The sequence below is a fragment of the Rhea pennata genome, chromosome 7 (assembly GCF_028389875.1).
Source record: "Rhea pennata isolate bPtePen1 chromosome 7, bPtePen1.pri, whole genome shotgun sequence".
NCBI lineage: Eukaryota > Metazoa > Chordata > Aves > Rheiformes > Rheidae > Rhea > Rhea pennata.
Window position 1 is genome coordinate 23,154,101 of NC_084669.1, and position 12,964 is coordinate 23,167,064.

A 12,964-nucleotide genomic window follows, 5' to 3' on the forward strand; every position below is an offset into this window, starting at 1 on the left:
TGACGGGCAGCATCAGCAGCCCGCGGAGCCCGGCTCCCGGCTCCCGCAGCGGTGGAGCCGGCGAGAGGTGCGGGGCTGCGCGGCTCCTGCTCTTCCAGCGCTCCTTGCTTGCTGCCATTAAAAGCCGAGTACTTGCCATTTAGCCAAGATCATTTTGACAGAAGCGCGTTAGGGAACAGCGGAAAGATCTGCGAGGGCAGTAACCTTGGGGAAAACGGGACTGCCAGCCTCCTAAGCAGGCTCAGCAGCTGCCAAGACAGCACGTCCGGCGGTGGCCCACACGAACGCAGACAGCAGCAACTCGGCCGCTGCGCAGAGGAACACACATGCAGGACGTGGAGGCAGAGTCCCACACAGCACTCATCAAAACGTCCTCATGCTCATACATGATTACAGGAAATAAAACTTACCTGAAAAAACTATATACAAACTAGTATCAAAAGAATGAAAAAAAAGTACAAGAATCAAAAACATTCCATTTCTCTCCATTCAAATATTGCTTAAAATAAATAAATAAAAAAAAAATACACCGGGGAGAAACATATCTACTTACAGATAAGAACAGCTAGTAGTATGAATACAACAGTAGCTAGGTTATTCACACTGTATTTTCTTACTCTCCGAAGTTAACCTTTACATTCCAAAATTAATGCTTAAACACTAAAACATTTGCACTGACTTCATTTAACTTGGTTTCTGGATTAGCAGCAACGCATTGCTAATCTTCTGTCTTATACAAGAACAAAAGCACACCAAGTGAAGCAACTGATGCATAAGTTGCATACAAATATTGACTCAAATAAAATTCCATTTGAATACAAAGATGCTCTGTAAAATATAAATTGCAGAATTGTCCTATAAATGCTCAGAAATTGAAAGATGATGAAAAACTTGCCTTGACATTAAACAGCTGTGAAACAAATCTGACATTTTGGTTTTGGGCATAACATACTTTACTAACACAGAAAAGAAATGGCACACCTTTCCTTCCAGTCTTCTGCAGTAATCAATCAGGTTTCATTTGGAAGTTTTAAAATCCCATGTAGTCCAACTGTTCATAAACTCAATGTACTTAAGAAATCAGAAACAATCACTTTCATTCCATGCAAAACACTTGTTTAAACAACATAAATCTGACTCTGAAAAGGCAAAGCTACCGTTTCAACAAGACAATTTATCTACTGAATTTTTAGAAGAATTTAATTATGACCACACATGCCTTAATTCTGATAGTCACTCGACCTGACATTCCAGCCTTCATATTCTCTTAACTGTATTTTCTGCATTATTTGGAAATTCACATAAATCTGTACATAATTTATTTTTAGAAAATTTCTTTCTTTTTCCTTTCTCAACACAGTATTTCTACCACAAGGAACAAACTCACTCCACGTAAACTGCAAATTAATTAAATATTATCTAGGTAAATGTCTTTGTTTCTTTTCTTGACATGTTTTGATAGGAATGGATTTGACAACAGAATCTTGCATTAGTGCTGGGTTACTAACCCGAGCCTATTACTGTTTAACAGCACTGAGAATTAGTGTGATGCTTTCAACAGTTCCAAAAGCCTCTGAGAGAGGAACGCTGCCAACTTCCAAAATACCAACAGGGAAATCGAGAAATAAAAAACTTGAGAAGTGAACTTGACAAAGGTCACAAGTCTCACCAGTTACGAAGTCTGGCAGAATGGCTATCCTCGTCATTTTAAGTCACTACCAAACGTAGCAGGCCCAGGTACCCAGATGCGTGCATGGTGATGGTACATGTGTGTACACACACCACTCACAAAGTGAGCCGGTAGCTGAGAAAGTCAGTAGGAAAAAATAGAGAATTGAGGTCTGTTTGCAGACATCAAACTGTCCAGGACCTGAGAATCTTAAGTGTCCTGTGAAGAAGGACGAGGTTCTTCCTCTTGCATAAAATTCTTCTTTTGTTGATTTTCTCTGGATTAATCACCAGCATCACTGATCTGTTAAGCCCCATTTGTTTCATTAGGCCAAAGAACCTGAAGGGAAAGTTGCCTGTGTGGGTGCACTGGAAATGAAGGAGCTCAAAACCAGTTAGAAGGAAGATCAATTCTTCAACTGCTATGACTGACATTGCTCATTTTGGAACACAATTTTGATCAGTCTTTTTAGAATAGGGCCATATTCTAGAACCTTGTTTTATACAAAATTAGCCCCTAGTGTGAAATTTACCCATCCCTGCCTGTTACTAGTCTTTGTTCACATCTTCACCAGATACTCCATTTACTAAAGGTATCAATCAAGTTGTCAGGCAATTGCACATCCAGCCTCCTCGCTCTTCATCTCATGAACTTCCCAAGTCTTGTGCTCAAGCGTTATCATTTTTCTTATGCTCTTATCAGGACTGGAAGATACCGCTGAACCTAAACTTGGGGGAAGGTAGCTTGTTTAGTTAAGGAAATAAAGGGTGAAAATGTACTGTCTGTATATACTTGTGTGTCCTCTACATCTCATTCTTTTCCTATCAGTAACTTAACTTATGGGCTGACTGACAGAGAGGTAAAGGTCTCTAAAGCAATCAAGCTTATAAAAGCAGGCAGTTCCTTGGAGGAGACGGGCCCACAACTGCCTTCAGCAATGCAAAGTTGAGCTCATTTTTTATGATACCCCGGACAATTCCCGAGGGAGATCTCTCCCGCTCTAATTGTTCCAAAAGCATTAGAGATCGTACCTGCCCAGAACCAAAGTCAATCAACGCAAGACACAGTTTTGTGGGAACTGTGCTTCATTAGTTCTTGTACTATTCGTAGATAATGATCTTAAATGAAAGATGACCCTTTTTTTGAGAGAAGATTTTTTTTTGAGGAGATAGGGCATGGGGTGCAGAATGGCCCATGCAGGTGACCACTCTGATCTTCCCTCTCTTATTTGCTAATCATTACTGATTAACTATACGGTTACTGATGGCTGCAGGATTTAGAAGATAATGTTGATTTCCTCTTTATGGGATTTTAGAAATACTGAAAGTGTTCTAAACACACGATAGAAACAATTTCCTTCCCCTAGATTACTTGGACACAAGAACTTTACTATTTCTGATCAGATTCTTACAAAACTGAATTCTGTCTATTCTAAATAGCTACAGCTTTGAGTACATCTAACAAGTTACATTTTCTGTGAGGATATAAAAACAGGTGTTTCCATCTGCTGTGTGGAAAGAACTGTATTGAATTCTTTGAATTAATATAGTTAGGAAGATTATACATCAAATGAAAAATTCTGTATTTCCAGGGGCCATCCATATTGTCCCAAAATCACAAGTGGCAGTATCAAAAATAGTCAAGCATTTATAAAGTTTTATCAGTCTCAGGGAAAAACTTAAGTTTTAAAATTAGTTCTTTAAGTTTAACAACATCCTTTTCATGTAACACATGTATTCTTTTACTGCTTAAGAAGGATTTTTTTTTTCTCAGAATAATCTTCAGGAAAGACAGCATAAACACCGCTAATGATTTAACCTACAACACTGAATTGGAATGAAACAGCAACACTTACTATAAAAACTGTGGCTTTGTAGCCTATACTTTAATTTTTGTCTCAACAATAGCTGATACTGTATTAAAGCGCATATCATTGGAAAATATTATAAATAATGTTATTTAATGGGCTAAGGATGATAATTTTTGAAGCATGTAGACAATTTCTGCAAACTAATGGGTTTAATTAAACATTTAGTGAAGTAGTAATAGAGCAGTATAGCCTAAGGAAAAGGAATTGCAGCATGGTATGTTCCAAGACAGAAATACAACCCTCATTTCAAAATCTTTGGGCAAAACCTGGGCTCTGTGGACTGTAACGGAATGGTAATTAAGAGGAACTACCCTAAGGAAATAATATGATACTGGTCATTAAAAGATTCCCTTCTTCCATTCCCAACAAAGATAAGGATAAGCAATAGACAAGCATTTGGAGATAAATCTCTAAAGCAGTACACACTGCCATACAAAAAGACAGAGACTATATCCTATTAGCAATGGAATATATCTCAAAGATAACATGCATCATAATTTACAATAACATACAAGCTTTCTAAAACAAACTGCTGTTTACTAGTCAAAATTAATTTTAAAAAATTAAATCTGTTGCTTATATAACTTACAGCTATTTCAAGTATATTAATTCAAAATTTTAAACACTAATGCTGAAAAAGACTCAGTGAGTAGATGTAGGGTTTGTTAACAAAAAGGTTGTCATGGATTTTATTACTATTCATGTGCGTTTCTGAAGAAGAAAAAATAGATCTTTCCTTTATACTGCAGCACTACTTAAAACAGGCATATCAAAAGTAAAACCTAGAAACCTAATTCTACCCACAGATTTCCTATGAGCCTCTGAGTACATTTATACGTTACAATAAAACATGTTATAAAGATCCAAAAGTTAGCATCAATCTGAACAAATACATTCACAGTACATTGCAATAAGGTTCAGAAGTAAAAAACTACATTAGCATAGCACCTTACCCAATATAATAATCCCAACTGAGAGGTGCACTGTGGCAACTAACACAAACACAGTACTTCCAGACCCAAAGCAGATCTCACAGTGCCTAGTAACTGAATGCAACAGTAGCTGTTAATAAAACATAAAATGTAGATATTGCAAAGGTTACCACACTGATATATAGGCCTATCTTAACAGCCTTAGTTAAATTTGGCTTGTATCAGAGATACCCTATTAGAATAGGATCCCAAAATAAGATGAGACCAAACCCCCTAGTTTAATGGTAGGAAAAGGTATGACGGAGTCACTGTGCAAGGTACTCTGCTTCCACAAACAATACTTTCTGCTCCTAAGATCTTAAAATTTAAATAATTCTTTTTTCTCTCTCACTGAAATAAAATTGGTCATTTTTTGTCTACAGTCAGGACCCCATGACATGTTCCACGAACTCAGCTTTGGCTGCAAAACTGTGCTCAACATCCCAATTTTTATTTTCTGTTTTAAGAGTGTTACATAGACATAGTCTCAGTTCACATTACCAAGGCTACTAAACACAGACATTGTATGTATATTGAATTTCTCAATTTCACACAAGCAAAGATTTTTTTTTGTTTTTGGGGACAGGTATACATGAAACAGGATATAATGTTTGCCTCTGCAAAATAACGTCATATATTAATACAAGGAGAGCTTTCAGTAAAAAGACAGGCTGTTATCAGTCATTTTGTCAGCAGGCTTATTACCTGCCCCCACCGTTGCCCCCAAAATGTTGGGAGTGTGGTTGGTTGGTCGGGCTTGAAGAGTGGAGGGGTTTGCTTTTGGTTTTAAATGCACTTTTGACTATTAACTGACACTTAGTAGAAGCAAGAAGCCTAACTCCCAGCAAATCCTTTTGGTCTGTCCCCAGAGTTTCCACCTCTCTATGCCAACATCAGTAAAGAACAAAGAAAATACAGCATCCATGGCTGCTATGAAGACAGAGTATGTTGAATTATCCTTTTGTGTCTGGCAAGACAGACTTGAAAAGAAATTTCATAAAGATATCACAGATGGTCTATGGACCAGCAACCTTGAAAATATTAGTTTAGCACAAAAAACACAGCAGCATTTACTTGAATGAGAAAGCTAGAATCAATAGTTGTCAAAAGGCATGGGTTGCCCTATTCATACCAAACAAGACAGCACAGATCCTGCAAATGCAGTTTCCTGCAGATTATGGCATTTTCTCCAAAATCCACAAAAATAATCTCTTCCCTCAGATTTCTTTAAATATGTGATACTTGCTGCAATATCAAACATTCTAAAAGCAAGGAAGGAAAAACCTCAAATGAAAATGTTGATATGCCTAATATGCCACATTATGCTCATCATTTATGCTGTGCAAGCAATTTTTCTAGTAACCTAGCTGATGTTTTTGTAAAGTTCTCTCAGGAAAAACATAAGTACTTTTTCAAAAAGTACTTCAGGATGTCCATCCCATTAAAATGAACATAGCATGTTATATCAAAAGACTGTTTAGTGCTTAAACAATTCTCTAGCACAAGCGGATACATAGGTCTTTCCCCTCAGTATACTCCCTGTTTTCCAAAACTTGATGGTTTCAGGATTTCCTCTGGAGCCGTAAGTATTGTTCAGACCATTATGTTTATGATCACTGATGGCACTCTCTCTTGCTAATTTGTCCAGATCTGCATGAGATGCTTTTCTATTTTCCGCCTCCACTGCACCCTGTTGCTATCAATTCCAGAATTTTCGTTACATCATTACTGTATGAAGTACTTCACTTTTCCTTTATAACAATTTCTGTAAAAACTCATTTAGTGCTACTTTTCTCCTTCTCACAGGGAGATAAAAAGAGCAGTTGTTTCCTATTCATCTTTTCCATTAGCTACTATCCATGACGCAGCTAACTCTACCCCAAACCAGCTACCACTTTTCTAAGTCACAGAGTCCTAATCTTTCCAGTTTCACCTTGCATGGAAGCCACTCTGTGCCTCCAACCATGTCTTTTCTGTACTCCTTCTAGTCCTAGGACACAGCACATTATAAATGAAGAATATCAGGAAGTAGACAAAACTTACACGTCGCTGTTCAAGGTGTACGTACAACACAAGACCTATATAAGAGTATGATGGTGCTTTCTCTTTTAAATTGATCTTTGAATAATGCCCAAGTTCCTATCAGTCTATTTGACACCCACTGAGCTAACATTTTCAGAGTACTATCCATACAGACTCTATCGTTTCTTCCCTGTTCCCACCACTATGCATATTTAAGCAAGGTCAATGTTTTAGCAGGGCCTTGCAGAGTCTTACTATTCTACCTTCATCAGCACAGTGTCCCCTACTACTTAATTCACTCAGTCCAATAAAACCCTTCTGAAACATCTGTAGAAGTTAACTATCCTGAATAAGTGTTATTTCACTATTCACTCTGTTTTCTAAATAATTTATGAATACTTTTAAAAAGCACAGATTCCAGATACCAACCCCCCTCAACCATGGAAGGTTATTACTTATTCACATCCTTTCTTTCCTAACCAGTTTTGATCCAAAAGACCTTTCCTCATTTAGCATGACTGCTTCCTTCAGCAGCTCTCATGAGGCAACCTGACGAACACTTCTGTCTGGACCAGGCAGCTCACTGGCTCCTCCACACAATTCTAACAGTTTCTGTTGGTTTCCTTCTATGAAAACTGTACCAGCTTGTCTTTTACATACTATATTCCTCCAGCGGTGTATTTAGTCCACTCTTTCTTACAACTGCTATGAGTCTCCTTAAGTTAAACTTACAGCTCTCCAATTCAACCCAGAGCTTTTTTTAAAATGCTGCTATGCTCCATTTCTCAGACTCGGGAGATGAGGTAAGCCACAGGCTATGGAAAACAGATCAGCAACTTCGCACCCAAAAAAGCCAGGGAATTCCTTTAGAGGCACTAGACAAATATCTTTCAGTCCTGGGACATACACGTATTTTTTAAAACATTCATTGGGTTGAAATGTTCTACAACCACTTACATTACAATGAGACAGTTCCTCAGGCTCATTCAGCAAAAAAACTTGACCCCTGTGTGAAAGAGTCCTCTTACACAGCGAACACCCATGCAAATAGCTGTCAGCCTGCTCTGCCCTGGCCTCACCTTCCCAAACCCCAACTGCCCATGAGCCCTACTGAAACTTGACACTGGCTTTTGCTTAGAGGTTTTCTCTTTTCCCTCCCTCTCACCATCTTCTCAAAGAAAAGTGAAAAAAAGTACAAGGCCAAACACTAACTTGTCAGAATTCAGTCCATTCCATTTTCCATCCCAAAACACAAATGTGATTTTTTTCAAAGCACGACCTTTTAACGTTCTCTTTACTTTGCTGCTTTTTTACGTCACTTTAAAACCATTTATGATCAGTAGCATAAATACACTCTAGGTCCATCACATTTTTAAAATAATCTTCATGCTGCCTGTACGCATTTACCTTTTAGCTGTTTCTTTTAGCGAGATTCCATGTTTTAAAATTAAATACTACAATGATTTTTTTTCTACTACATGTATGTATATAAGTATATCCTATCAGCATCTAAATTAAGACCCTGCTCAAGGATAAATGATGAGTTGCTTCTCTTCAGACTTCTCTGAATAATTGTTTCAAGAAGCTATTGTTTAACACGTAAAACCACTGCTTGCCAATTGCACCTAACCACAACTTCTACCCAAAAAGCAAAGGGATGCTGAAGTCTCTCATGTCCAGAAGAACACGGTATCATCTTCAGAATTCATTTAAAAAAAAAAATCCACTAGCTCAGCAGGACAAAATACTGTGGATTACATCCTAAAGCCTAGTAACACTCACAGTGGGCAGAAGTGCAGTGCAAGAAAGGACACTACTTCAAGTACATATTTGCAGCGTAGCTACTGACAGCTGGGTCCCACAAGCCCAGGTGCTTTTCATTCAAACTAAAGCCAGTGAAGGTTCCTCCATGCCGGTGAAAAGTACTTTGCTGCAAGGTAGCGGAACAGTTGTTTCAGTAAACAAGATACAATATACTGACAAATTTCAAGCATGAAAATCATATGTGCACTCAAAGATCAAACAAACTGATGGAAGTCAGTTTATCACAACAAAAGTCAAAAGAATCAGATATGATAGTTAAATACCATTGGTAGTCAGAAAAAAGGAGATTTTTTTCTGTAATTCTAACAGAATATAATAGAGGAAAATGTTATCTTTCCTAAGACAGTAGAACACTAGGCATCATTGTTCAAAGATGAACAGGTCACCTTAGAAAACAGTGAATCAGGAGGACAGGTACATTTCCTTATCTCTGTTAAAAAATAAAGTAACAAAAGCCCTGCCGCAAGACATTTCTCACGAACTGAATGCCACACACTAACTTCAGATATTACAATTTTGTATCTAAGTATTAATTCATAGGAAATTCCACAAGTACTAATTACTTGGATACAATTTAACTGAGTCTTGAAAAGAGAAAGTCTGAGCTTTTTACATACTTTAATAAAAGCAATCAACACGCTATGATGATACAATTCATATCTGGGAAGGCAAGCCAGACTAATACAGGTAGACTATTCACACTGCGTATTTAAAGCCATCATTATGCTTGTTATCTTTATGTCTAAGGTGAATGTTATACTTGATAATGTTTCAGATATTTTTCTAGATATGTATGTCTCCTGTTAATGGCTAAATATACTGGTCAAAATATAATGGGGGACATACTCTAATTGTTATCCTACCTTATTGGAAAAGACCAGTTACTGACGATACAATAATTTAACTATTTTTTCTTGGGTGACCATTTGTTGCCCATTTCTGCCAACATATATTATCTGCATGAAAGATTTCATTTCTCGTGGTTTCTCGTTTCTCATGGTCTCCAGTATTTTTCCATTCTTCCAAGAAATAAAGAAGAAGAAAACAAAGCTATAATGAAAGAGATAGACAAAACAATAAAAATATCATCTTTTTTCAATATTTTTCTTCTTCTTTTTTTCTTTACTTCGCAAACTGGCTAGCCCTTCCAAAAGCAAAGATTAGGTCCTGATTTCACATTCCCTCCCAAAAGGTTCTAGCACTTGCAGAGCATGAAAACTGACATAGGAACCAACGCTCTACACGGACACACCAGATAACATACTGCATTCTGCTTCTAAGTTCTGTGGCTATTCTCAACGACTGAAGACATTACAAATAGAAGAGCTCAGCAAGGAGAGATGGAAAGCCTGAGTGTCCCCAATGTGCTTTAGCCTTAGAACAAGGGCAGCAGCACAAAAAAAAAAAAAAAAGAACCCCCCACTGTTTTCCTATAGTAGATCACATTAAACAAAATAAGGACCAAAAACATCCCTTAAAAATAATCTCAGCAATTTACTCCAGTAAATAAGTCTATTATGGTTAACAAATAACCTGATTTAAAAAAAAAAAAAAAAAAAAAAAAGCAGTAACTTGTACTCTAATTCATAAGCACTATAGAAGTTATAAGGACATTATTTAACTATTTAAACTGTGGTCTTACTATTTCACCAGCACACCTGGTCTGCACATGTCCAGTCAAAAGCAGAAGGCTCAGCTATTTTAAGAGAGTATCACATCTGTAATCTCTACATATCTGAAGATATGTATCATATCTGTATCACCATCTCTGCAATATCACACAAAACTTAAGAGCACAGCAAACATTTTTTGATACATGAAATGTAACATAGCTGTCACATTTTAACATGGTTTCCACAAACGTATCTGCGTTGCATAGATACTCCTACTCAGCGCTGGAATAACCTGCAATCTTGCACCCCAGGGTAGATGTCTAGAAAAATATTTCAAACTGCATTGCACCTCATGGGGGGGGAGAAAAAACTGTTCACTGAACCAAGAACTAGAGGCAGCTTGGCATAGCTGTCCAGGCTTTCTACGGAAACCAGTGATTCAGCACGATAGGTATGGAAAAGATAGATCAATGGAATGACCAGCAAAATGCTGCTGTATGAACACTTAACCAGCTTTAATAACCAGTTTTAATTATACCCAAAGAAGTTATCAAAACCTGATTACTGTTACAATAGTTCTATATTCTACATACTCAGGTTCAAAGAAGTGCTGTAACCCAGGCTGTAATCTTGTTAAAATGAAGTTTTAACCATGATTTTTAACAACCAGACAAACAGATCTCAATTAACTAGCTGAATCTTTAAGTATTTGGAAATCAGCAGGTTCTCCAGTGCTCTCTAAAGTATATACTCACTTACCATCCTACCATTGATTCTCTTGCACTGTTTGAAGAACTTAAAATGATTTCTTGTAACAAATTGCTGTAAAGGTTTTTAAAAAAACTACAAGACTAAGCACTATATATCAGTATACATTATAATAGTTTTACATCAATTCACACATGCTTCTAAGAGACTAGCTGTAACATTTCCTACTTTTACTCTTAAAATTTGTTCAAAGAGATCAACAGGTTAAGCAATCCAAAATGCGTAAGAACTTACTGTGAGTAAAGGTTTCCAGCATACTGGAAAACATGCTGATTTCCAAAACACACTATGGGATTCCAAAGCTTTAATTAAGACCTGCTGAAGATGAAGACATCCTTTTCACTTTTCAAGATTCCACACTATACAAAGAGCTGGACGAATGGATCCCTGTTCCTTTGAAATCGGTTAGACCGTGTGTTCCTAGGAATGTCAACCATTAAACAAACTGCTTTGTATACAACCACAAATTTCAAATTACTCAGGTCGGCTATCATAAATCAGCGCCCATACTGCTGCTACTGATTACAGTCTTCAGGAATAAAACAGTTTTTTTATTACCTGTAATTTGAGCAAGTAAGAACTAGATAGTTCTTTGAAGCGTTACCTACGCTACCCTTTTAATTAACAGTTTAGAGGTAGGGGATGTATCTTAGAACAACGTGCGGACAAAGGCCCGCTCTCCGCACAGCCGGGGAAGGGCAGAGGCTCGCTGCGCTCCGCAGCAGCGGTGCCGCGTCCCGCGGCGCCCGGGTCCCAGGCCCACCTGAGCTTTACCCTGCCGTAGCCGCCTCTTCTAAGCGCGACACTCGGCTTCGAGGCCTCCCCGCGGGGCGACGACACCAGCGCAGGCCGCGGAGAACGCAGCGAGGCGGAGAGGCACCGGCGCTGGAAACCCGAGACCGGCAGCCGACAGCGAGGGCGGCGGCGGCAGCTCCCCGCCGCCGCCGCCCGGCGCTCTCGCCCCCCGCGGCCCAGGGATGCCCGGGATAACGCAGCGCCGCAGGCGCCGGCCCGCCGCGGCGACCCACGCGAGCCCCGGCCCCCGCGCGCCGGGGCAGGGCCGCGGCTCCCCGCGCCGCCCGGCCGCGCGCCCGCGGGGTGGCGCCCGCGGCCCCCGCGCAGCCCCGCGCCCGGGGGTCGCCGCCGCCGCCGCCGCCGCCGCGCCCGGGCGGCCATGTTCCGCGGCGGCGCGGGGGCGGCGCGGCGGCGGCGGCGGCGGCGCGGGGGCGGCTCACCCTTGACGGCCCGCTCGCTGGTGCTGTGCGGCGGCAGCAGCAGCACCTTGCTGCCCTCCTTGGCGGACATCGCTGGGCGCTGCCGGGCTCCGGCGGCGGCTGGGCGCGGCGCAGCCTCGGTCCGCCCGCGGCGCCCCCGGGCTGGCGGGCACGGGCGCGCGCGCGGCGCGCGGCGGCGAGCAGGGGGCGGGGGCAGCTAGAGGCCCCGGGCGGCGGCGGCCCGCAGGAACATGGCGGCAGGCGCGGCTCCCAGCTCCTCTCGCAGCGCAGGGGACAGTCCGCCTCGGGCCCGGCATGCACCGCGCCGCCGCCCCACGAGGGGACTACGGGAGCGTGGCGAAACTCCTCGCTCCGCCAGCGCGGCCGTTAGGGAGCGTAGCGAAACTCCGCTCCCCGCGGGGCGGCGCCGGGGCCCGGGCCGCCCGGCGGAGGGCGGGCGGGCGGCGGCGGGGCGGGGGGAGCCGGGGAGCGCCCCTCCCCGGGCGGCGGCCACCATGGAGAGCTCCGCGGGGCCGCGGCGCCATGTTGGCGGCCGGCGAGGGGAGCGGGGGCGCCGCCGCGCAGGGACCCTGCGGCGCTGGAGGCGGGAGGAAGCCGCCGCGCGACCCTCCGCCATCGCGGCCGGTCCTGGCGCTTCGCCGCGCCAGGGGCCCGAGCGGGCGCGGGGAACACGGCGGGAGGGGCCCGGGCCGCACGGGTAACTGTGGCCGTCCCAAACCCGCGCTAACGCGGTCGGGTTTTTAATGAGCTGCTCCCTGGGAGATTAACGTTACTGATGAAGGAAACTACGCGGTTCCAGCTCTCCCTTGGCCCAGCTGTCAACTTCATCCTCTCCCCTGCAGTTCAGCGTATTCTCACTTGTACCAGCGCTGGCTGGCTAGAGGAGACCACTGACAGCACCTTGCTTTAAACAACAACAAAATAATAATAATAATAAACCTCACACTATGACTGGCTATAAAAAACAGCCAGTTACTACATTAAAAACACAC

The 12,964-nt window shown here is 41.9% G+C and overlaps 1 protein-coding gene across 4 annotated transcripts in view; it reads right to left on the minus strand.

The window, feature by feature from the left end:
* Positions 1–12,105, minus strand: part of PPP3CB (protein phosphatase 3 catalytic subunit beta) — a 52,757-nt gene extending 40,652 nt beyond the window's left edge. For 3 of the 4 annotated variants that reach the window (XR_009959022.1, XM_062580707.1, XM_062580706.1), the window contains exon 1: positions 11,973–12,105. Coding sequence is in view for 2 of the 4 variants with exons in the window: in XM_062580707.1 (XP_062436691.1) it covers positions 11,973–12,042 (70 nt within the window). In the remaining 2 variants the exon portion in view is untranslated. The remainder of the gene's footprint in view (positions 1–11,972) is intronic. The other variant, XM_062580708.1, reaches the window with a different exon arrangement.
* Positions 12,106–12,964: the final 859 nt, after the last annotated feature.